General features: G+C 42.5%; 1 protein-coding gene across 2 annotated transcripts in view; it reads right to left on the bottom strand.

Moving 5' to 3' along the window:
- The window catches only part of LOC102908301 (SET-binding protein), a 351,782-nt gene that overhangs the window by 150,334 nt on the left and 178,105 nt on the right, over positions 1-23,343 (bottom strand). For both annotated transcript variants that reach the window (XM_015992691.3, XM_076555563.1), the window contains one exon: positions 20,549-20,602. In XM_015992691.3, the coding sequence (XP_015848177.1) occupies positions 20,549-20,602 (54 nt within the window). The remainder of the gene's footprint in view (positions 1-20,548; positions 20,603-23,343) is intronic.

A 23,343-nucleotide genomic window follows, 5' to 3' on the forward strand; every position in this document is an offset into this window, starting at 1 on the left:
TGAGGACAACTCCTGTAAACCTGAAATTGTGAAGTCTATCAATCCATGCTCCAGTTTCTATATTTTCTAAATGAAGCACCACTCTTGAACCCTAACCCACGAGTTATTGTAAACATTTGGAGAGTTAATACAAGCAAAGAATCTCTTACCCAAAATGCTTGGAGAGATCAGAATTGTTTTAGATTTTGGATTTTATCATAATTGGAAAGAGAGAGATGAATATCTTGGGGTGAGACTCGGTTCTGAACCTCAAATCTATTTATGTGCACTTTATACACACAGAGGTATGATTTTATATACTAAATTCAAAGGTTTTTAGTTTTCTACTTGTGGTAGCATGTTAGTGTTAAAAATATCCTCAAATTTTAGAGACATTTGAATTTTAGATTTTTGGGTCAATGGTACTCAATCTGCATAGAAATTTGCTCAACACAGTGCTAAGTAAGACTTTAAGCATTAGTAAATGTCACACACACACACAAACACACATTCTACTTAAAATTGGGGTTATAGCATTTGCTTTAATGACTCAAACCCTTCATTTAGATTCTTTGTTTAATTTAATGACAAGGAAGAAGTGAATGGGGAGATACGACTGGAAGCTGTTCCAGGAAAAGGCCAGCGGTGCCTTTTGATCTCAAGTTCACTTGGAGTGAGCAGTAGTTGCTAAAGGAGACACCATAATCCTAGATGGCAGACTCTGAAGGTGAAAATCCCCATGGAGACTGTTCACAAATATGTGTCATTTGCTAGGCGCATTAGTATGCTATGTCAACTCTTGAGGACCTTGTTGAGGTTGGCAGTAAGGAGACACCAAGAGAGTCTGTTGGAGAAGGAGACCACAACAGACCAGAGATAAAGAGTGCACGAACAAAAGCTTGCCTGAGAAAACAAGACACTTCTAGCTTGGAGATAAGATTTAAGAGAGCTTAATAATTATTTGCAAATGGTTGAATTATTATGTTCCTGACAAAGAATAATCATTGTACATGTATTACAGTAGATCCAAATATCAATGAGATGGATTTGAACATATAGAGAGAATAATTTCCAAACAATAAAAGCTGTCCAACAACTAAATCTGTTGCCTGGCCTACTGGAAACAGGCACTGGGAACACTCAGTCACAGATGATATGACTTAATAGGTAGGTTCAATTGAATTTCTGAATTGGCCACAGGATCTGATCATGTATAATATTTACCAGAACAAAAGTTCTATACAATTACATAGGTATATTTAGGATTTAAATGTTGTAGAGCCATGAACATACATAAGATACTATTAATTCTTTAGGGGATGGGAAAGCTAGTGATCAATCCCAGAGCATCAGACATGCCAAGCAAGAGCTCCATCATTGAGTCACACCCTTTAGCCCCTCAGGAAACATTATTTCAGTGTTGGTTGCCCCTGTCCACACCATTTGAAACGTCCCCAGGCAACCCTTGTTGTATTTTAAAAATGGCTGCAAGGAGTCACACTATACAACAGGGCCCACATGGGAGGTTCATTGAGGGGAGGGAAGAGAAGGGGCAGGGAAGGGGGTAGAGACCAGTCCCAGGGGACCAGAGCAAAGGAAGAGAAAGAGATGGGAGGTGGGCAAGGCCCACCTTTTGTAAGGAAACACAAATGTAAATGTGCACAGGGGGTGTTCTTAGTAGCTGCAGCTGAGGATGTATCCTGTCAGGACCCTAAGGGTAGGCCAGTACAGATGCCTAAATGCTAACATTCAGATGTGGTATTTAAAAAATGGCAGAAAAGCGTCACACCATACAACAACAGTAGTCCCAGCGTTCATCAAATGCAAAAGCGGGAAAATCACGAGCGCATCCACTGATGAAGGGGATCGTCCTTCATGCAGTGGAATTTCTCCCCTGCAGACAGCCAGTGGGCTATTAGTTTAGTTTCCTTTTCAGCCCTTTAAAAACAAATAGGGAGTAGTTAGCGCACACTCCATGTAAACCCTTTCCCCATCTTATGACTAAACCCTGTCACAATGTTTGACTGTGGAAGGATGACTCAGGATTCACTTTCTGAGACAAATCAGCTTGATTTCTCCTGTTTCTTCTCATGCTAGGGCGGGCGCTCCCCACTGCCTCGGCATTGAGTCTGAGTTTCTCATCTTGTAGGTGGATTTGATTAATACATCTGTCGATCATGTGCAAATTCCTTTGAGAAAATGGAAAGTAATGTTCCACTATTTAAAAATAATGTCTTTTACCATTCTTATTATTCTCAAGATATTTATGACAAAATTTCTGTGAGTGTCATACGGCAAAAAGCAGAGAAGGAAAAGTCACCCCCCTCCTTCCCCTGTCCTCAGGCTAGGTATAGGGCCTTCTACACACCAAACTAGTACGAAGGTACACTCCCAGTCAAAATACCCGCTTTATAAAGAAAGCAAATTTGTTTGGCATGAACTGAAAGCTGAAATAAACCCTTTCCTGCTCAAGTTGCTTTAGGTCACGGTGTTTTTTTGTAGTAATAGTGAGAACATGTGGAAAAGATCCTAGGGCCCAGAACAGTGCAGCGGCATATTGACTCCAAAGTCCCTGTATCCATTACAAATGTGGTCTTTTCTTTTTCTACATGAAGACATAGTACTACTGGAAGAACACTATCTTCTGATAAAAAGAGAAATATTCCAGATAACTGGGTATTTTAGAAGCATTTCTGTAGGTCAGTCGATTTTCAGTGCTCTACAATGTGCCATGAAGATGACAAGGAATTTCTAATGTCTAAGTTAACCATGAACTTTGTCCTAGATAGTTAAACTTATGGTGACCTTTGACTTATGTGTATAGTCTTAGATTCTGAGTGTAACAAGCAACCTACTTTCAGTGGCTTAGCATCCTTCAAGAGTTCTGGGGAGAAGCGAGGCATGGTGGCACATGCCTTTAATCCCAGCACTCACGAGGCAGAAGTAGGCAGATCTCCGAGTTCAAGGCCAGCCTGGTCTACAGAACAAGTTCTAGGACAGCCAGGGCTACACAGATAAACCTTGTCTTGAAAAACACAACAAAACAAAAATTTCTGGGTCAGAACACACTGAATATGGCTCTCAGCATCACTGATTTTAAATGACAAATTGGTACAGTTCCTGCATTAGAGGTCCTGTTATCATCCCGGAATTCTGTTCTGTGGTCTCCAGAGAAAAGGGTGGCTGATGTTTCTAGAACAGTGTTTCTTGTGACTTCTAAGATCATCCAGCACATGGTTGTAGATAAAATAAACTCCACAGGTAACTGAAGGTACCTGAATTTACAAATCCAAGTCCTTTCATTGTTATTTAAAGGACAGGCTTTGGGACAGGTGAGAAATTAGCTCCAATGATGGCTGTCAAACTGTTGGAGAAATAACGTACATCTTAGGTCAAAGGATGGAGCCTCCTCTTTAGAGTCTTCGCCCGTTTTGGAGAGAGTAGGTAGTGCATTTTCAAAAACCAGCAGGGAACTATTGCTGTCCCTGAAAATTAGTGCAAGAATCTGAGAAGTCTTAGAAGTGTGAGCCAAACTAAATAACTGACTCATGTTTTGAAAGGCTGAAGGGGAAAAGGTGAGGGGGGTGTGACTGGTCTCTAACACGGAGGGAAACAAAAGTTTCCCAGAAAAGATACTTCACTGTCAAGTCAATGAAGACCCACCGGCAAATGACATCAATTTCATGTTAGTCTCCAGAAATAAAGGGGAAGAGAGCAGCTTCCACTTGCTGAAGAGTGGCCAGCCATGCTGTTATTCAGGACTGCACCTTATGAGTATCTGAGAAAGAATGGGTGGGTGCCATTTTGGACAAATCCAAGCCTTCTTCCTAGACTCCTGGGAGACAAACTTCAAGCTGAAGCAATAAACTGGCTAGAATTGGTTCTCAGCTTTTTGTAGACCTCTTTGTCCCTTTTTTCTTGTCCTTTCCAATTTACTACCAATCATTTTCCGTGCTCTTAAACCCTGGGTGGGCTGTCAGTGGTATCAATGTTATTAGTCTTCAATGGCTGTGCTATTGAGAGCGGCTGCTCATATAAACTCACTCTGAGGATAAACATAATAGAGAGAGGCATGAAGCCTCCCTGGACAAGGTAAGTCTGTGGGAAATGAGCAGGTCCGTTGCCATAGCTTTAATAAAAGCACAAAGCTCTTTTATCTGCTGTATAACTTTTTACTTTGGACCAAATTGGAAGCCCATTCCTTCTGGTGCCAGTTCAATTCATAAGGCTTGAAGTAAGAAAGGTCTTTGGCGAAAGGACACAGTAAACACTATGAGCTTTGAAGTGCTACTTCGTGGGATCCTGTCAAAGGGTTCCTCCGAGCGCTGACCTGAGCAAAACTCCTGAGTCTGCTGTACAAGGGGCCTAGAGTAGCTGCTAAGAAAACACTTTCAGAGAGGCAGAGCTAATTGGCTTATGAGAAAAAAAAGAAGAGAAAAAAAAGCGCGATTGGAGTTTTATTAGTTCTATTTCTAACCAATTGAAGTGCATGGCTTTGGGCTCAACGTCTATGTGACTCACTAAGGAGCTCTGTGTAGAATTTGATCACCCTCCTCAACAGAGAGCAGAATAGCACTCTTGAAGGTGCCTCCTTGAAGGTGGAAGTTTCTCCAGTCCCATCAGGCCCTGAGGTCCGAAGCTGCTTATAAAATAATCACTCAGAGGCTTATATTAATTACATATTCTATGGCCTATGGCTCAGGCTTCTTGCTAGCTAGCTCTTATAACTTAACTCAACCAATAACTACTAATCTATGTATCATCACGTATCCCATGGCTTTACCTGTGTCCCATTACATCTTGCTCCTTGGACAGCAGGTTGGCGTCTCCCCCCCCCCCAACTCCTTTTTTCTCTCACTATCTCTCTTGGATTGTCCCACCTGGCTCCATCCTGCCCTACCATAGGCCAATGAAGCTTTATTTATTAGCCAATGGGAGCAACACATACTCACAACATACAGAAAGACATCCCACAGCACCTCCTCTGTGGGCTGCCTCTGGAAGAGACTGACTTCTACTTTACCATGTGAGGGCCTTATTGGAGCTAAGAAAATGACTTTGTTTCTTTGGTGTTCCAGCTCTTTCCTAGCTTGGCTATGCTTCTGCGCACCCCAGTCTCCTCTCTCTTCTTTGGAAGCCTTTCATTTGGAATCTCAGTTCCTGCCACTTGTAACTGGACACTCTGCTGCCTCTTCTTATGAGATCTTTGACTACCTCTAGCTTCTGGCTTCCTGTTGCTCTTTACCATCTCAGATATTCCCTAAGTATCTGGGACACCAATAGCCCCCTATTTAATGTACTGTATGGCTGTGCCTTCCCTGTGGCTAGTGGTCTGTGACTGTGACCCATTCTGAATGCTCATCCTAGAAAAGCTGGGCTGAGCTACTCCTAGCTCTGGTATACTTCTCCTGGAGATTTCCACTGACCAGGCTTCAGCCTCTGCACACCTCAGACTGCTTTTCTGCTATTCTGATTTTAGAGGAGGAAAGAAGTAAGGCCTCTCTTCATTATTAGAACTCGTTTCTCAGCCCTAAGGTCAGAAAGACTGAAGAGGGGAATTCCCTCTTATTCACTTATTCATGCTTAGAATAGCCAGAGATGGCTACTGACCCCTGGCGGGCTGGATTAAAGTCCCAACCAGGAGACTGGGACTTCCCTGCTGCCAACAGTAGCCCAGGAGATAAAAGAGGTAATGATTCCTATGTGAGAATGACTCAAAAAAAAAAAAAAAAAAAAAAAACCTCTCCGTCAGCAGACACCAAATCCTCCCCAGTATGTTACATTGCTTTCTAATCATTCCAATAATAGTCGAAAGGAGTTGATGTCTGCTCATGCTGATTTCCACTGGACACAATCTAAAACCACTCAGGGCACTACCCTGGGATCATGGCTGGGATTTCCTAGGCTGAGTTCATTGAAGTATGAAGACTCACCCTAAAACTGGGCACCCCATTCCGTGGACAGAGGTTCTAGACTGAATTAAAGAACAAACAAACCAACCAACAAATGGACAGACTGAACAGAGAGCTGAACATGAGCACTCATTTCTCCATACTCTGGCCACCGGTTCTCTAAGGCTCCTCTCTCATGCTATCAGCACCGTGGTGGACTCTGCCCTCCAACTGAACCAAAACAGACATCTCTTCCCTGGAGCTGCTTTTGCCACGTATTCGTCAAGCAAGGAGAAAAGTAACTAACATGGCATGTGTCAAATGGGGAGACAGAAGCAACATCCTACAGCTACGGAGGAGGAGGAGGAGGAGGAGGAGGAGGAGGAGGAGGAGGAGGAGGAAGAGGAGGAGGAGGAGGAGGAGGAGGAGGAGGAGGAGGAGGAGGAGAAGGAGAAGAAGAAGAAGAAGAAGAAGAAGAAGAAGAAGAAGAAGAAGAAGAAGAAGAAGAAGAAGAAGAAGAAGAAGAAGAAGAAGAAGAAGAAGAAGAAATAATCTTTCAGGCCCCATTTTGTCCAGCCTGGGCAAATGCCAAACTGGAGAGGTTGGACATTTGTGTGTATTAAGAGAGCATTGTGTTCCACAAAAACTGAGGCTCAGACAGGTTATCCAACATGAAGGTATCATAAAGCTAGGAAATAGGGAAGCTGGGTTGATGCCCCTCCTCAGTCAACCTATTCTGACTATGCACCTTGCCTTCCCTAAAGATGGTGCTTGGTGCCAGTGAGTTCAGTTTGCCTTGGGGAAAACTTTCTATTTAAAATGGAAATCTGTCTCTCTCACCAGGTCCTGCTGGTACCAGTTTTCCTTTGTAGAGGAATTGATTTAGCAGCACCTTTAAATTTATTGTACGCATTAAAAGAAAAGTATAGAGGGGGCTGGGACACCATATTAAATGCCCTATTGTCTTAGGAGTCAGAGAATCAAGAGCAGAGGGAGAGAGGGTCTGAGAGGCTGAGGGTCCTCTTCTGTGACCTTATCACTTAGGATTTTGAGAAAAGTTCCCTGTTCTGCCTTCATCTCTGCTTTCTATATCTCAGAGTCCATTATCCTTGCCTGCTTCACATTTCTGTTCCTCTCTATGCACAAGAACACATTACAAATTGCAACATAAATATAACATGTTTTTATTGCTTTGTATCTTCCACAAATGTTTAGCGCCTGACTATGATGCTCCATAAATGCAGGTAATGAAACCCCTTTCTAAAGTCACCCTGGTAGGATTTTTGTGGAGATTCTGATCCTGGTGCAGGTGACTGCATTTGCTAGCACACAGCATGACAAGTTACTCTAGATCGAGGCCTCTGGGGAAAGGCGATCACTTAGAGTGTCGACCAGGCCAAGTTTCCCAGGACAGCCCACTCAGAACATTCATTGATCTTAAAGATAACAAAAGGAGGCTGGGGCAGTATGGCTGCCATGGGGCCAATCTTCAGAGGGCAGCCACGCACACCCCATGGGGTCTGCACTTGATGGACTGATATAAACCTGGTGGAGGATATGCAACTATACATATAGACACACACACAGAGACACACACACACAGACACACACACACACACACACACACTTTTGGAATGAGTGAACTTCAAGTTGCCTGAAGCACACTGCATGAACCTTGCCATGCTAGCTTCATCAGGTTTCAGATGTACATGGATCCCCATCTTGAGCTTGTAAGCAGGGAGTGCTCAGCAGTGGCTAAGAGCTGGAGGGCCTTGAAAACCATGAGACTGGTTGAAAGGCTGTATGTCTTTGACCCCTTTCTTCCTTAGGCCAAGCAACGTGGCCTTTCTCATAAGCTTGAAGAGGGAAAAAGCAGGTAAAACCAAGCAACAAGACACGAGGTCCACTTGTCACTAGGCAGCGGGAACCATAATGGTTCCCATTGTCCAGATTCTGGCTTTCAGATGACAGTTGAGCACAAGAGGAATCTCATCAGCCTTTAGCTTTTCCTCTGCATCCCCAATGGCCCCAGACACAGCTTCCACTCGAGCTGTCAGTCAGCCCAAAGCACTCCATTAATGCCCATGATTAGTGCCTTCCTCAAGGGGGAGTATAAATGGAGAATCACAGCCCACCCCCCAAAGAAGCTAGAGCAACCACCCATTAGTCTAAGGAGCCAAATGTAAATAGAAAATGAGTGCTCCTACAGTGTCCAAATCTTATTCCTCTTTTCAAACGCAGAGTGGGTAGAGAAGGGGTGGGTATCCTCTCCTGTGATTTCTTTCAATATTTGAAATGATTTGTATGCCTGACAATTCAACAAGTGATTCTTAAAGGGAGACAATGAACACCCTGAACCCCCATTTGTTGATATTTAAAACTTAATGAACTCTTGGCCAGTTCTCCACTCTAGGGCTGTATGTTTCTATTGCTTGTTCATGGTTAATGTTAATCTGTCTAATGCACCAACATGCCAAGAAGTCTCATTATTAACCAGAAATGCGTATTTATTAAATGGCTGGTTAATCTATAGAGAGAACTGCTGAAAACTACTACAGTTACCAAGTACTGGCAAACCCACTGTGCGGTTATATTAAAATCCCAGGCATCATATACAGAGAAGAAACACTGGGTCCAGCATGCTTCAGCATCCATCTCAAAAATAATCTCTCCCAGCTGTGTGTGAATCTGGACAGAGAAAAGGACATTGGGAGCTCAAAACCTTTGGGTGCAAAAGATTCTCTACAAATGTACATTCAAAGTAAACAAAACCCATCAGGCCCAAGCAAGAGACGAGTGCCTGATTGCACTAAACACATCACACTGGAATCTGCAACTGGCAAGGTAATTGGCGTTATTACAGCTGATGGGGAATTTCTGATGCTGTCCAAGCTCTCTTTTGAAATAATACTCAGCCATTTAATTTGTCCAGCTCTCGTTTAGCTGATTGCTCTTTTCTGCTAGAGTTATCAAGAATGAAGCCCGCTGCCTCTCGAAATATCAGCGGACTGAGACTCACAAGGGTTTCTTGTTGCAACACCCTCCCCTTTCTTCTTCCCTACCCCTGCCTTAGGCTGCTGTTCACAGATGTCATGATAGCAATAATGTAATAAGTCCAAAGTGGTGGAATCCAACTGATTTAATGGAAAGCTGTGTACTTTGGGTCCCCAGTTCAGAGATAATTGAAGCGATGCTATGAAACCACAGCAAAAGAGAAGAAAGCAAAGGAAAGCTCCCAAGAATTATTAGCTAAAAATATGACCAGCAACAGTGGACATCTTCAGTATAACCCTCAAGACAGATGGAATTACAGAAATACCAGAATTTGTCCACATACATTTTCATGTGGGGGATCTGGTTTAAACTTTGCTACACAAACAGCCCCTCTTTGTAGAACAGGGTCTACAAATAACTTTGGAACATCTTATTGTTTTGCTGGAAGCACACAGATTTTTGTTCACTGTCCCCATTTTGGAATTTCTGTTCCTCCCCGGATTAGGGGCAGGCGAGCCAAACTCAGGCAGCTGTGTTTTCTCACAGCGCTGATTAGGCTGGCAGACACAGACCTCTCTTTGTAGTCTGTGAGGTATTTGCCCTGTTGGTACATCATGGATGGACTGAGTTGGAAGAAACAAGAGTTCTGTGGTCAGCACGGTCTCTTTTGTGGGTACCATTGCAGTCATGTGGCCCATTAAATCCAAGTACTCTTGAAACATTTCTTGTCTTATTTTGATACATAAGAAATTGGTGAGGAATGGCAAAGTCATTACACAAACTCCTACAAGGCCTTTAGGCCCGAACATGGTCTTCTCACCAGCACCCACCCCAATGTTCTTTAGTGCGCTTCCTTGCTGATATTACTGGGCAATGAATCATGCTATCAATCATTCTTTGGGGCAGGGGTCAAAATGAATTTATGGAAATAAGTTTAGAAATGTCATTAAAATCAGCCCATATTCTGGTGGTTGGGAGGCTCCTGATGCAATTGTTTATGCTAAATTTTGATATTTTATAGAATATTTCTCTTCTGTGAATAGAAACCTGCAATGTTAACTTTGAAAGTGTCTTAGGGGAGAAGGAGAAGAGTCATAGCGAAAGCCCTTGTGGGGGTTCTCCTGAGCCGATTAGCTCTGCCCATCTTTGTGGAAAACAGTCGAACTCTATCTGGGGTCACAGTGTTTGCCACTGCTCACTTCAGATGGCAAGTACCACAAGGAGACAGGTGGAAAGGCTGGAGGGGTCACTACTACTCTTTGCTTGTTTTGAAACTATAGTTGCTATTTTTCCTTCGGGTCACCCTATACTCTGGTCATATTACCTTGGGAAATTGCACTTTGTACTCTAACTCTGACATCAGGTACCCGTGACTAATTTTAATTATGTAAAGTTATACGGTAGTAAGAATTGCAGTGAACTTATGGAGTGCTTACTAGATGCTTAACATGGTTGAATCTTACCCTAAGCAGCATCGGACAGGTTTCCTTCTGCTGAAGAGGTCTCTGGTCTCATAAAAGTAAGAGAGAATTATTTATGGGAGCCACACCCCTAGGCTCAAATATACCAGTTTAGACCCATAATTGGCCTTCTTAACTACTAATTTATAAAGCACTGGGAATGTTCTCTTTGCCCTTCACACTGGAACTGCAAGGTGGGAGAACACTCTGCTCTGTTAGTTAATAAGCACCGATTTTGACTACTAATGTGCTTACCCATCTCAGCACTGCTTACATTTCTTTTGGCATATGTACCACTGGCTTGAGCTGAGATGGAAGCAAGGGTCTCGCTCCAGGATCTGGTACCTAACCTTAAGAAAACTGAGAGATGTCAAGGGAAATCATGTTCATAACTGGAAATTCAGGGAAGAGGGATACCATTATCAGGAGAGTTTGTAGAACGAACATAGCCTCTGCTCACCATCAAGATGGCCAAAGGATGCCTTAGGGCTAGAGAAGCAAGCTTCTCCACAACAACTCATCTCCTGGGGTCTGACACCTCTCAAATGGGCTTTGGTTTGGTAGAAGAGAGGGGGAAGGATAAGAAGGTAGAAGTGGAAGCTAGGCAGTAGAAGGAGAATAAACTGTAGAAACAAGTCATTCATTGGCTGGAGAGGTAACCCTTCCTCATGAGGCAGGTTTGGAACAATCCTGCTGAAGAAATTCTGGCAGTAGCTCTCAGAGCACTAATGGGCAATCTGCCTTTGCTCCATGGTACTCATTCCCAAACCTTGCAACATGGAGGAAAGCCAGGTAAACATTCACACAGAGAAATGCTCCAGTGAGCACCGATGTTGGAGATGCACAGGCTTCAAGTCAGAAGCACGAGGAGAGAATTTCAAAAGTTCCCATGTAGGCTCTTCTTAGCCTGCATAAGGAAGGAAGAGAAAGACAAGACCATAGAAACTAACAACACAAGGTCAGGGGAAGGAGTCACAGGATAATTAAACCTTGGGTGTCTCGAGGGATTACAGGAGTTATCTCATCTTTCCTTCTTGTTGCTAAGGGTTTCTGTTTCTGTTTTTGTTTGAGAGAAGAGAAAACTCCAGTTAAAAGAGCAGAAGGTACCATTCACAGTCAGACCCCATTGTTAATCCCTCACTCTGTTTTCTTTCTATTCTAATCAGTTGGATTTAAATCAGCTGTTGGAAGCCTACCTTATATTTGGATATCCTAGCAGAGATTGACTACATTGATTCCATTGATAGAGTGGAAAAATATCTCTGTGTATGAATAATCCCTTCCTCCTTTCATCCTCTACCTGTTGTTTATCCATTTTCCTGGGGGTGAACTGTTCAACATTTGGTTTGTTTTAAGTTGGGTCCACCTGCACATGCCTCTCAGATGGTCAAAACATCTTGGAAGTCAGAAACAAAATACCCACTGAAGTCTAAAGAGATTTAGTATCCCAAGAGAACTTATTAAGCCTTCAGAATATCCCCCTTGAAATGCCAGGCTCTCTGGAAAACACCTGGAGAAGTTTTCTCTCCAGAACCAAATGCCAATGCTGTTTTAAAAAAATACTAAAAAAAAAAATTGTCTAGCAGGGCAAAAAGTATATGCCTATAGCATGAAACTCATGGTTTCACATATGATAAATAGTTATGTTCATCAGTGATTTCATACAACATATATATTTGCATGTGGACAAATATGTTTTGTTAGATGGTCTGTTATAATCACAGGTATCCATATTTGTTAAGACAATATTAAACTGGTGGCTGCCTTTGAAATCACAGGGAATGATGGCCCTGTTTTGTCTAGCTGCTCTAAGGGTGTCAAGAGTGATACCTCTCCAGGTGGTGGTTTCCTCCAGAGGGGTAACAGTATTCACAAAACAAACATGTAACTATATGCTCACAGAATAACTGAATAAAAAGACTCCATCCAAATGCTCTCCTCCCCTAGAAAGTAGGAAATAATGACAGTACAAATCAGAACAGAGTCACCCAATGATTTATAGTGAAGTTCTTGATTTCCCTGCTAACCATCATTTTGCTACGGATATTGTAAAATGTTAGAAAAATATATTACTAATAAAACCCTCCAGTTCTTAGATGCCACAGAAATACTGGATTGCTGTAAATGTTTCTAAACCCTTAGCTGTTAGCTCTTAGTCACGTGGACTAATAGCAGACACTGGACAGGTTACTTTAGTGTGCACCTCATGCTCTGAAAGACCTCCTGAGTCTCCTGAGAGCATGACATCAGAACTGAGATGATATACAACCAGCCAGATGAAAGGCCTTGAGAACAAAGCCAAATGTTTCCAAAGCAACCACTGTAGACAGGAGGAGTCACAGATACACCTTGCTGCAGCAGGCAAGGGATAAAGCAGACCACCACACTCATGCATTTCCTCCTTGGGGTAGTGTAATAAAGATGAACTATTTGGATACTGTTATATCCAGAAAGACTGTAAACTCAAACACTATTACTGGTTAGTCAACAATCCTGGGCAAATTTCAGTTGTAGGGGGAAAACAGCAGGAGATGAATGTGGGGATGGGTTGCATAGAATCCATGCTTCACCAAACTCCCTCCACCTGGGAGGTGGTGGACTAAGACATCAGCTAACAAGGTTGCTAGGAGAGGTAGACTTCAGAGGGCAAATTAAGTCCATGCCATGTTCCTGGCACAAGAGTCTATTTAGATAGGACTCTTCACACCTCTCTCTTGAAGTCTTTATTGAAATCATCAGCCAAAAAACAGGGATCCCGACTTATTACCCAGAGAGCTTCTGAAAAGACTTATGTCTAGACCCATCTAGAACAATGCAAGTCCAACTATTCCAGCTCAGCCTGGACTTTTGTGTTCTCCATGAGATGCCCTCATAAAAATTCCTATCTGTGCTGAGAGATCTCTCAGTTTTAATGTGTGTGGTGGGAGCAGGGGGAGCAGGCAGCAGCGTTAACGGAACTTTCTTATGTACTATCTGGCTTCGTGATGATTCCCCTCCCACCATGAGAATAAGCCAACATGTCTCTCCATGGCTGTATGCATTGCCTTCCTCTACCTCGCCTCAGTGCCCTTCACTGTAGAGAGGCAGCAAACAAATAAATGACCATCCCTTCGGGAGTTTGGGAAAGAAAGGCAATTAGAAAAGCAGAAATTCTTTTCCAAAATGGAAGAATTCACCATGCCTTGTAGTGGTCTTTCTATGACTCTGAGGTATAGGAAAACTTTTTTCTTAGAATTTGACTAAAAAACTTTGGTATGATTGACAGAAATGAAGGTGGAGCTGCACATGTACATCTTATCCATGGTCAGCCTAGTTTTGAATTAACTTAGCCATGGAAATCATGCCTATCTTAATTATTACCATCATCTTGACGTAGCCTTGGGCCACCCAAGAAAGAAGTCTCAATTAAGGGATTTTCCAGACCAGACTGGACTGTGGACTTGTCTGTGGGGGACAGTATTGATGGTTAATAATGTAGGAGGGGACAGCCTACTGTGGGATACTGCACTCCCTGGGCAGGTGATCATGAGTTATGTAAGAAATCTATGTGAGCATGGTCTCGTGAGCCAGAAAGAAAGCTGCATCCATCAGGGTTTCTCTGGCACATATTTGATTATCAAGTGAATTCCTCGGGAAAAGGAAATGTTGTGTGGAATAGCAAGTAAGCCTGTGTGCAAGTTCCTGTTTGAATTTCCACCCTGATTTCCCTCATTGATGGACCATAGCCTGTAACCTGAAATAAACTGTTTTGTCCCCTACATTGCTTTTAGTCAAAGTATTTTATCAGAACAACAGAAATGAAATTAAAACATCTAAATTAAGGTGGATAGCATACATGGTTACCTGGGTTCAAATACCACCTTTGACATAAGCCTCATGATCATCACACCTGTGTCTTCACCTGTGTGCTTATGAATGGGGATAAAATAATTACCGATCCCACATATTATTGTAATAATTAAATGAGATGATACATTCAATGTTCACAGAATTGTTGGTAACCTATAGTACATTTGGCTTAAATAAGTAATTGGCATACAAATATACAAGCAAAGGCAGTATGAACACATACTAACATATTTTGCTTGAGGTCAGTGGGAGCTGGATTCTCTGGAACTCCCGGAGCTACATCTTAATGTTTATATCTGTTGATACTGAATTTATGGACAGCTGGCATCCATCCATGGTCAAGTCAGCTAGTGGTGATTTGGTTCTGACTGTAACAAATAAACTATGAAATAGTGTGGCTATGCGCAGAGACATCTAAATACGGACTAGATATTAGAAAATACTAAGGAATTAGCATTAGTTTTGATAAGTGACAATGGCTTATGATTGTTTTTAGTGCCCATATTATTTTGAGACATTGAAACTTCATTTTATAAGTAACATGAAATGATTGAGGTTTGATTGAAAATAACCCCCATAATTAGACAAAGTAAACGAGGATATAGAAGAGATAAGACTGGAGAACAAGCACTGATTACTGGAGCTGACCCAGTGGTGTGTGGCAGTGAGTTTATCTCAGCTCTGGAGAGTTACTAGCAGTGACTTTGTCAATGGATGTTCAACTATTAATAGTTTAAAATGGAAGAAAAGGGTATATGAACTACAGAAGTCATCAATGATACAATAAGGGCCTTCATTGTAGCATATCAGTGTTTGTGTGTGTGTGTGTGTGTGTGTGTGTGTGTGTGTGTGTGTGTGTGTATGTCAGTGTGTATGAAGATCTGAGACATAAGAAAACATTTTAGTGTGAATTACATATTAATTTCTGTTACCTAATTGCCATCTAATTCAACAAGCATCCATATAATATCTTTGTGTGATGCCCCTTTGGCGTACAAAAGCATCCCCCTCCCCTAGCTGTAACAGTTCTAGATTTTAGAATGCTGTGCCAAAAATATCACCTTTATGAATATATATATATATCCATAATGTAACACACATATATAATATGATATAGTATAGATATTACATTTGAAAACTTCAAAATAGTTAATTTTTAAAGTCCAACCATTTCTTCAGATTTCGAAGACCTGAAAATTGGCTCTAACTCAATTCCCAAGTTTTTTTTTTTTTTTTTAATTTATTTACCATGGTCCCTTTCAAAGCAGGCAGAAAAGTCAAACTACTTCCACATCTCCAGAATACAGTCCAAGCATTTTCACTCTGGCTTAAGCTTCATGTAGGCTTCACCTGCCCTGGAATAAGGTTACCACTTCATAATTCTTCTCCCCTCTTCTAGCCCAGGTGACACCTCTACTTGGAAAACTTTCAAGTTCATTCTATAATGGTATTCTCTGTTCTTCGTCTGCATTTTCAATTAATTTAATCTCTACTTCTTCAAGGGAAGAACTACCCAGACCCATTGTTTACACAGGCTTGCTATTGGTGGCTTTCTTGTGGATTGTCTTATTCGACCCTAATGAAATTCATATACACAGTAAGACCTTTTTCTTTTTATAAGAAAAAATAAGCATCAAAGTCATTCGATGTGTTTCTCAGTGTCATAAAGATGATATTTTTGGCAGGACATTCTAAAATTTAGAGAGGAGGGGGATGCTTTGTATGCCAAAAAGAGCCCTACACAAAACCTTATAGGGTTGCTTATTCAATGCATGTGGCAAATAGGTAACAATAATTCCTATATTCTCCATGCTAAAATGTTTTCCTGTATGTCTCATATCTGTCCCTGTGTGTCCTTGACCACAATAGCAGTTAACATTTTAGAAATGCATTATAAATGACAGTTCATATGTTGCTCATATACTCGTCTGATCCTTAAAGTACTGCCCCATTCTCCCTAAAGGAAGGAACTCCCCTTGTGACGATGGAGAGTTTACAGTAGGCAAGGACCAAGACTTGCAGTCTTTCCTCTGTAAGCAGTGCTTGTCTCTAAAGTCATGTTCCCCCAACACTATAGTTGGACTTGAAGAGCTGGTACCTAATTTGTTCCCCTCACTATAATGATCTCTCTACTATATTCCCACCTGGGTCCTCCCGAGCATGTGCACAAGATTGTGGGCTTTGTCTACAAAGCCTAATCAACTGTCACATCTTGGTAGCAAATATACTAGAAACAAAGCAAAGAACTGTATGCTGTTTGTGTCCTAGATGAGAGGACTTTGTCCTAGCATCTGCTTTAGATTGCTCCTTGGAGATCTCAGCCTCCAAGGGATGGAATTCCTCCTGAGGATGGGCTGGTAGACAGAGAAAAGGACTTGCAACAAATGCAGGAATAACCAGCTGCTACATGACTTTCCAGTGGCATGGAAAGCGTGCAAAGAAAACAGAAAGTAAGAGCATAAATGTAACGTGTAACAATGGAAATTCCAATAGCTATACAAGACTGTGTAGATGAAAGAGGAAAAGAGAGCCCCAGAGGCCATCATTTATGTTTCTGTGGGAGAAAACCAGGAGGCTTGTTTGTTTCTCTGTGCATTCCAAATTCTTACTTTATAGCTTTTGTATTAAGGGAAAAGGAAAGAAAAAAGAGATCAGAGCTCATATTTATTGGGCTTTCACTAGAGAATTAGAAGACAAATCTTATTTCTCTCAGGGATGGAGAACATTGGTCTCAGATAGAGAAATGTGTGTCCTCATTTCCGATTACTGGAGACTAGAGATGGCAGTCTTCAAGCGTGCCAGCTGCTTCAAAAGTCAAGAATGGGAAAAGTCGGTGTGGTTCAGGTGTGAATTCCAGAGGCTTTTTCATCTATGCTTTGAAAACTCCATGAGATGGCATGCCTGCCAGCCCTAGACCTCACTCTAACAGACAATTCAAACTATGGTGTTGAGGCCAAATTCACTCCTTTGGTAAAGACTACCCATCTGCAATATATAGTAACTTAGATACCCAGGCACTACCTGAAAAGTCAGTCCAAGATGGAACAAGGTATATTCGGAAATCAAAGCAAAGGGGAGAATTTGGTTCCTTATCCTTCTCTGCTTTACCCGAATGCAGAGAGAAGAACGGATACAGACAGAATGGTCCAGTCCAGTAGAGTCACCTCTCGCCATTCTCAAGTCATTAAACTTAGTGAGGGGATCAGGACAATGTTTTAGGAGGATGCATCAGGAACAGGCATAAAGGAAAGGACTAACCCAGTCCATGTTCAAGGAACGTGTGGACTGCAGAGAAGCTAATCAGCTCTCCCAGCAAGGGGTCCTCCTGGGTTTCACCCAACATTCAGTGAAAGTTCCTGGAAGTGAAAACATCCATGGATTATTGCATGGAGCCTGCTTTCAGCTTCTATTTGGGAAAATTCCCAAAGGCTGGTGTTGACTTGAAACACACCCCTGCCCTTTGGATTCAAGACTAACACTGGAAAGTTAACTTTGATCTTAGCCTAGCAGGCTGCCCATGGGAATCACATAACTTCCTGGCCTCAAGAATGGCATCCTGTGTAGTCAAACAATATGCTTGCAGTCTTAGGGGATGACATAAAAATGGAATGATGTGGGGGAGAACAAGCAGGGGAGCAAGCCATCTGCACCGGAGGCTGTGTGGATGGGCAGGGTTGCTTGGAGAGTGCCTTTCTAGGATCCTGCCTTCCAAGGCAGTAGACCAGCCTCAAATGAGCCTACCTCTGCCTTCATTTTCTCGCTCAGTTTAAATCTAGTATCCAACAATATCTAAATAATTGCGGGAAGCGTTGGATCATGTCAGAAACACGCCATGCCCCAAACACACCTACATGCAATCATTGCCACACTCATGATCATTTACTCACACACACACTGACACAACACACACACCCATGCTCTCTCACACACAGGCCTTCCAGAAACTCATTGTGCACTATCTTCCTTTGGGGGAAACAAAACATCCCCTCCAGGAAAGGCTTTCTACCCACTCCAAAGGAATAACAGGCAAGTGTGGAATGCTGGGAGCAGGAGAAATAGTTGTCCTGAGGGAAGAGCGCCTAAATGGGTTACCCAATACCAAGTGCTCAGCCCTGCTGAGCTGACAGGTAACACTACACAGACTGAGCAGGCTGAATTTGTATATTTAGGATACATATGTATACACACATATACATATAATCATGGAAAGAATACGATCATGTTACCAAGATGTGTTTATGTATGTATGTATGTATGTATGTATGTATGTATGTATATAAAAATTAAAGAAACAAGTCATGAATTAGAGAGTGAAATGTGGGACAGGTACATGGGAATGATTGGATAGAGGAAAGGGAAGTGGACATGATATAATTATATTTTAATTAAAAAAACACATCATTTAAAAGTTGAATTTAAAGTGAAATGAAACCTTTAGCTGAGATGTCACTGCTTGAGAGAGATAATGGAGGTGAGTGGGAAATGGCTCAATGGTGATTGTTTTTTGCTTTTCTTTCACATTCTCTCAGATCCACTGGAAGTTTATTTGCAAATGTGAACAGCATTCAGTTTCTTGTTGGTTTTCAATGCCTGGCAAAAGAGCCCTATGGGTCATCTACAATAGACTGAGACAGAAACAACCCAAATGGTATTCAGGTCTGTTCTTCCTTCCTTCCTTCCTTCCTTCCTTCCTTCCTTCCTTCCTTCCTTCCTTCCTTCCTTCCTTCCTTCCTTTCCTCTCCCTCTCCCTCTCCCTCTCCCTCTCCCTCTCCCTCTCCCTCTCCCTCTCCCCCTTCCTTCCTTCCTTCCTTCCTTCCTTCCTTCCTTCCTTCCTTCCTTCCTTCCTTTCTTTCTTTCTCTCTTTCTCTCTTTCTTTCTTTCTTCTTCATTTTTTTTTTTTTAAGATTCATGAGGCAAGGCTTCTCTATTACACAGTCGCAGCTGTCCTAGACCTCACTTTGTAGACCAGGTGGGCCTCTAGCTTACATATACCCACCTGCCCTTGCTTCCCAAGTGCTGTGGTCAAAGGCCTGCCCCAGCAGTGCTGGCTTTCAGATCTGCTCTGGACGTTCACTAGGGATCCCTCAATTTGTCAATTCTCCTCCTTCAGTTCTCTCTGCCTACTCTCTGTCCCTGTTTCTATTCTGTGTGACATGGGACTATTTTATATCAGAATCTGGGTTCTCAGATGCCCTGGCAATAAAAGGGTGCCTAGAGGTCATAATCCACAAAAGAAAGTAGTGTAACCCACAAAAAAAGTATCGTGAGGGCACCACATGCAAGTGGTTTAAAGATGGAAACATTCCAGAATACAAGGAACTCTGTTAGAAAGTTGATTGTTCCACACCCACAAGTTCAGTGTGATGTCCTCTGCCACCAGCAATGATGTCCTTTGCTACAAAGGCCAGCACTATGGGATTCGAAAACCAAGAGTGAGTTGGGATGATAGAAAGTTTCCTATGAAAAGGGACCAGGGACTGAGCACCACAGGCATCATTCTTGAATGTGTCTTTCTTTTTGTTGATCCTGGGCCTCTGCTGGAATCTGTGGGAGAAGGTGAGGTATCTATGTCTCATCTGTATATATGTGTACATCTACATAGGAACTCCTCTTCCAGAGACAGAGAGAATGATTTTACATTTTCACCCCTGCTAAGTAGGTTACCCAGAACACCTCCTTCCTTGAGAAAGGGTCTCTATGTAGTTCTGGCTGGCCTGGAGCTTGCTATGTAGACCAGGCTGGCCTCCAACTCACAGAGATCCATCTACCTCTGCCTCCCAAATGATGGGATTAAAGGGTTGTACCGCCACACCTGGTTCCCAGAGAGATTTTGCCTGGTCCCCCTTGCCATTTCTAATAGTGATCTTCAAGCAGCACTCTAGCTAGAGAAATATGACATGTTCCCCAACCACTATCAGCCATAACTCATCTGTGTGCCTTTGCAGGAGCCTAGATTAGCCCAGCCATAAGACCATAACAAGGTATTATACATAGGCATACAAATATAATAGAAACATACAGTCCAGAGAAAGAGAAAAAGAGAGAGAGGAGGTAGAACTCCAGCCTAATTCCACTGTTTCCTTCAATGGAACCCTGTGTTAATTCAATATTCTAAGCATCTTGATCTAAATGCATTTTGTTTTGCTTTTCACTATAGCACACTAAGAAAGTCAGAGTAGAAAGCAATCATTTTGTCAAAGGTGAGATAAGAGAAGAGCTCCAGAGACAAGTACCAGGTCTCTCTTTGGTACCTGAAGTCAGAGAAGCAGGAGGTCCCCCCGGGAAGCTTTGGTCCTTGCATCAATTTCATTTACTCACAACCTAACTGCAGATCACACCACTTTCAAACCACATCAAACCCGGACAGAGACTCACCTGTGTCTGAAATCCTTTGAGGTCACTGGCTGCAAGGTCACTGGCTGTGAGGAGCTGAAAAGAACAAAGAAGTTTTTCTTAGTAATGCTTCTCAAAGTTTGCACACAGCATCCCTAAGACAACCAGCCTGCAACTACCATAGCCCAGATTGGTACTTCAGTCACAAAATGTTTGGAACCCAGACACTCTGAGCTTCCACGATGTGTCCACAACCTCTCTGACTGCCTCCCCATCGTCATGTTGCCTTCTTGTGTGCTACCACTTATTCAAAGGGGCTTAAGTCAGGGAGCAAAGGCTATGGTTGAGGGTCACTGGCTCACTGAAATTGTGAGATATAACGTTTGTCCACAGATACATCAATTACTTTAAGGAGAAATTCTCTAACTTCAAAGTATTCCATGATAAACCCAATTAGCAGTTATAATTTCATATAGCAGGCACTGCTCTTCTAACATGGCCTTTTCTTCTCATTCTTCCTCTTAAACACAAGTCAGAGAAACTGACTCTTGACTCTTCCCACCAACATGGTTCGGTTTGCCTTTATTGTATGTTGCATGTGATTTTATATTCTATCTAAGTGTTCATAGCTTATGCTTCAAACAATTATACACAGAATTGGAGAATAAAATTAAATTCCGAGTGTGTGTTACACACACACACACACACACACACACACACACACACCTTTGTTTAATTGATATTGTAGGATTAGGGTGTGGTTTTCAGTACTTTTTCCTCTTTTCTGGGGGTGGAAACCCCTCAATGACAACATCACGTTAATTAATGAGAGAGACCCACTCTGGCCGTTGATAAGTGCTGGAAAAGGGTGGGGTAACAAGGGAAAGGGAAAGTGCCTGTTTTAAGTCAAGGAGTATGATGGCCAATGCAGGCCTAGAGAGTATTTGGGGAAAATTCTATGAGTTCACGTTTTTTCTCTCACAATATTCTGTTTGGTTCAGGGAACAGAAGGAGCCCTGCGGGGCTCTGGGGTCTTCCATGGGACAGAGCTGAAGAGGGTTTTCTAGAACCCCTAATCACTCTACCACATGTGAGCCACAGTGGGATTTGGGCTAGAGCAGCACATTCTGCTCAGCCTTGGGGTTGCCCAGCCAGTGGGATGGAGTTCCCATCCAGGGAAGAAGCCAGCTTGGCCCCTCTTAGTTGTAAGGAAACAATCAGGCAGCTCCCTATGAGGCCACGGGCCCAGGCACGGAGCTCAGGCACAATGGAAGACTCAGTCCTTGCCTTCAGAGAGCATCCTGTCTAGAAAATGCTCACACAAGCGATCATCAGCAGAAGTGGCGGAGTCCATGTCTCAGGCTTTGGAAAAATGGGAAGAAGGCTGGGAGCGGGGTTGGTGAAACAGATGGAATTTGAGCTGATCCTCCAAATGAAGAAGGCAGGAGGAGAAGGGGCTTGCTTCAGTGGGAGCAGTTTGAAGAATGAAGGCAGGGTAAGGGACTTGCTAATCCCAATATCCCCCTCCATCTGCATCCATCAGTGCAAGTCCCAGCCTCCTTCAGGGAGCAGGGAGGGGATTATAGTACACTGAGAATCACTCCAGTCCCGGCACGCTGATGATTGATGCTTTATATATACTTTATATATTATACTTTGTTTCAATTTGTTCCTCTTTCTAATCCCCACAAATCCTGACATGGAAAGTACCTACATGCCATCCATGAGAAAAGTGATTAAAGTTAAGCAATATTTTCTAGGTGTTACTTGGAACTACATGTATTTTGGGTTTAAACTATGTTAACTATATTTTCCCAATGACCAAGCTTTGTCTCCTATAGCGTGTGTATGTGCATGTGAATTTCAACAGATTGGAGACCTTCTGTAGAGTTGAGGTGGGCATAGGAAAAAGGCCAAGTATCAGAATATTAACCAAAAGAGCTCCATGCAGTAACATCCTACTTATGTCCTGATCAATGACCCTTAACAAGCCCTTTCGCTAAGACACTCTCATTTCTCGGTAATGAGCATCTACTCTTCAAGACTTATCAATACAGCATAAGCCTTTAACTGAATCAGGCGAATGCAGAGGTGACACACAGACTTCATACAGCTATGAAGCCACTGACATGCATCAGCACATCAGTCACCACACAAGCATCAGCACCGAAGAGTCATCTCAGAAATGTTCCAGGCCCTTCAGCTTCAGTCAAGAAATACCCACCTATCTGTTGGGCTCACCACGAGAGCAGAAACAGGGGACTAAAACATCTACCTCTTAGCTCTGAAATGCTGACAGTGAGGGTAAATTACAAGTGTATTCACAACATCTTCAAATGTGTATCATTTCTTCACATCCATGGCAGAGGACTGAGAACTGAGCAAATCCATTTGTATAGAAATCCAGCAGGCTTGATTATGGTTTGTTATGTCTCCTTTGGTTCTCAACAAAGTTATAATGTACCCCCTGCCAGAAGTCTTAATTCTCTCTTCTCTTCTCTCAGAATAGAATCAGATGTGTGCAGTTTAGTTCTTAACTCCCTCAATTTCTATTTTGTGTTGCTGCATATATTATTTTAAACCAACAACAACATGCCCAACAAGACACGAGTAGAACAATATTTTATGTAAATCCTGCACTTTGCAATGTGTTAGGAGGGGACTGAACACATAGTTAGTCACTAAATTACCTATTGAACATATGACTCGAAAGAAAAGTGGGAGAGATTGTCAACCTTGAGGTGAGGACAAGAGTCATTCAGTTGCTGGGTGTGGAGAAGTGTGAGGGACAGCTGAGGATATTCTCCAAGCTGACAAAAGGACACAGTACTCAGCAC

The sequence above is a fragment of the Peromyscus maniculatus genome, chromosome 19, assembly GCF_049852395.1.
Source record: "Peromyscus maniculatus bairdii isolate BWxNUB_F1_BW_parent chromosome 19, HU_Pman_BW_mat_3.1, whole genome shotgun sequence".
In the NCBI taxonomy this organism is placed as follows: Eukaryota; Metazoa; Chordata; class Mammalia; order Rodentia; family Cricetidae; genus Peromyscus; species Peromyscus maniculatus.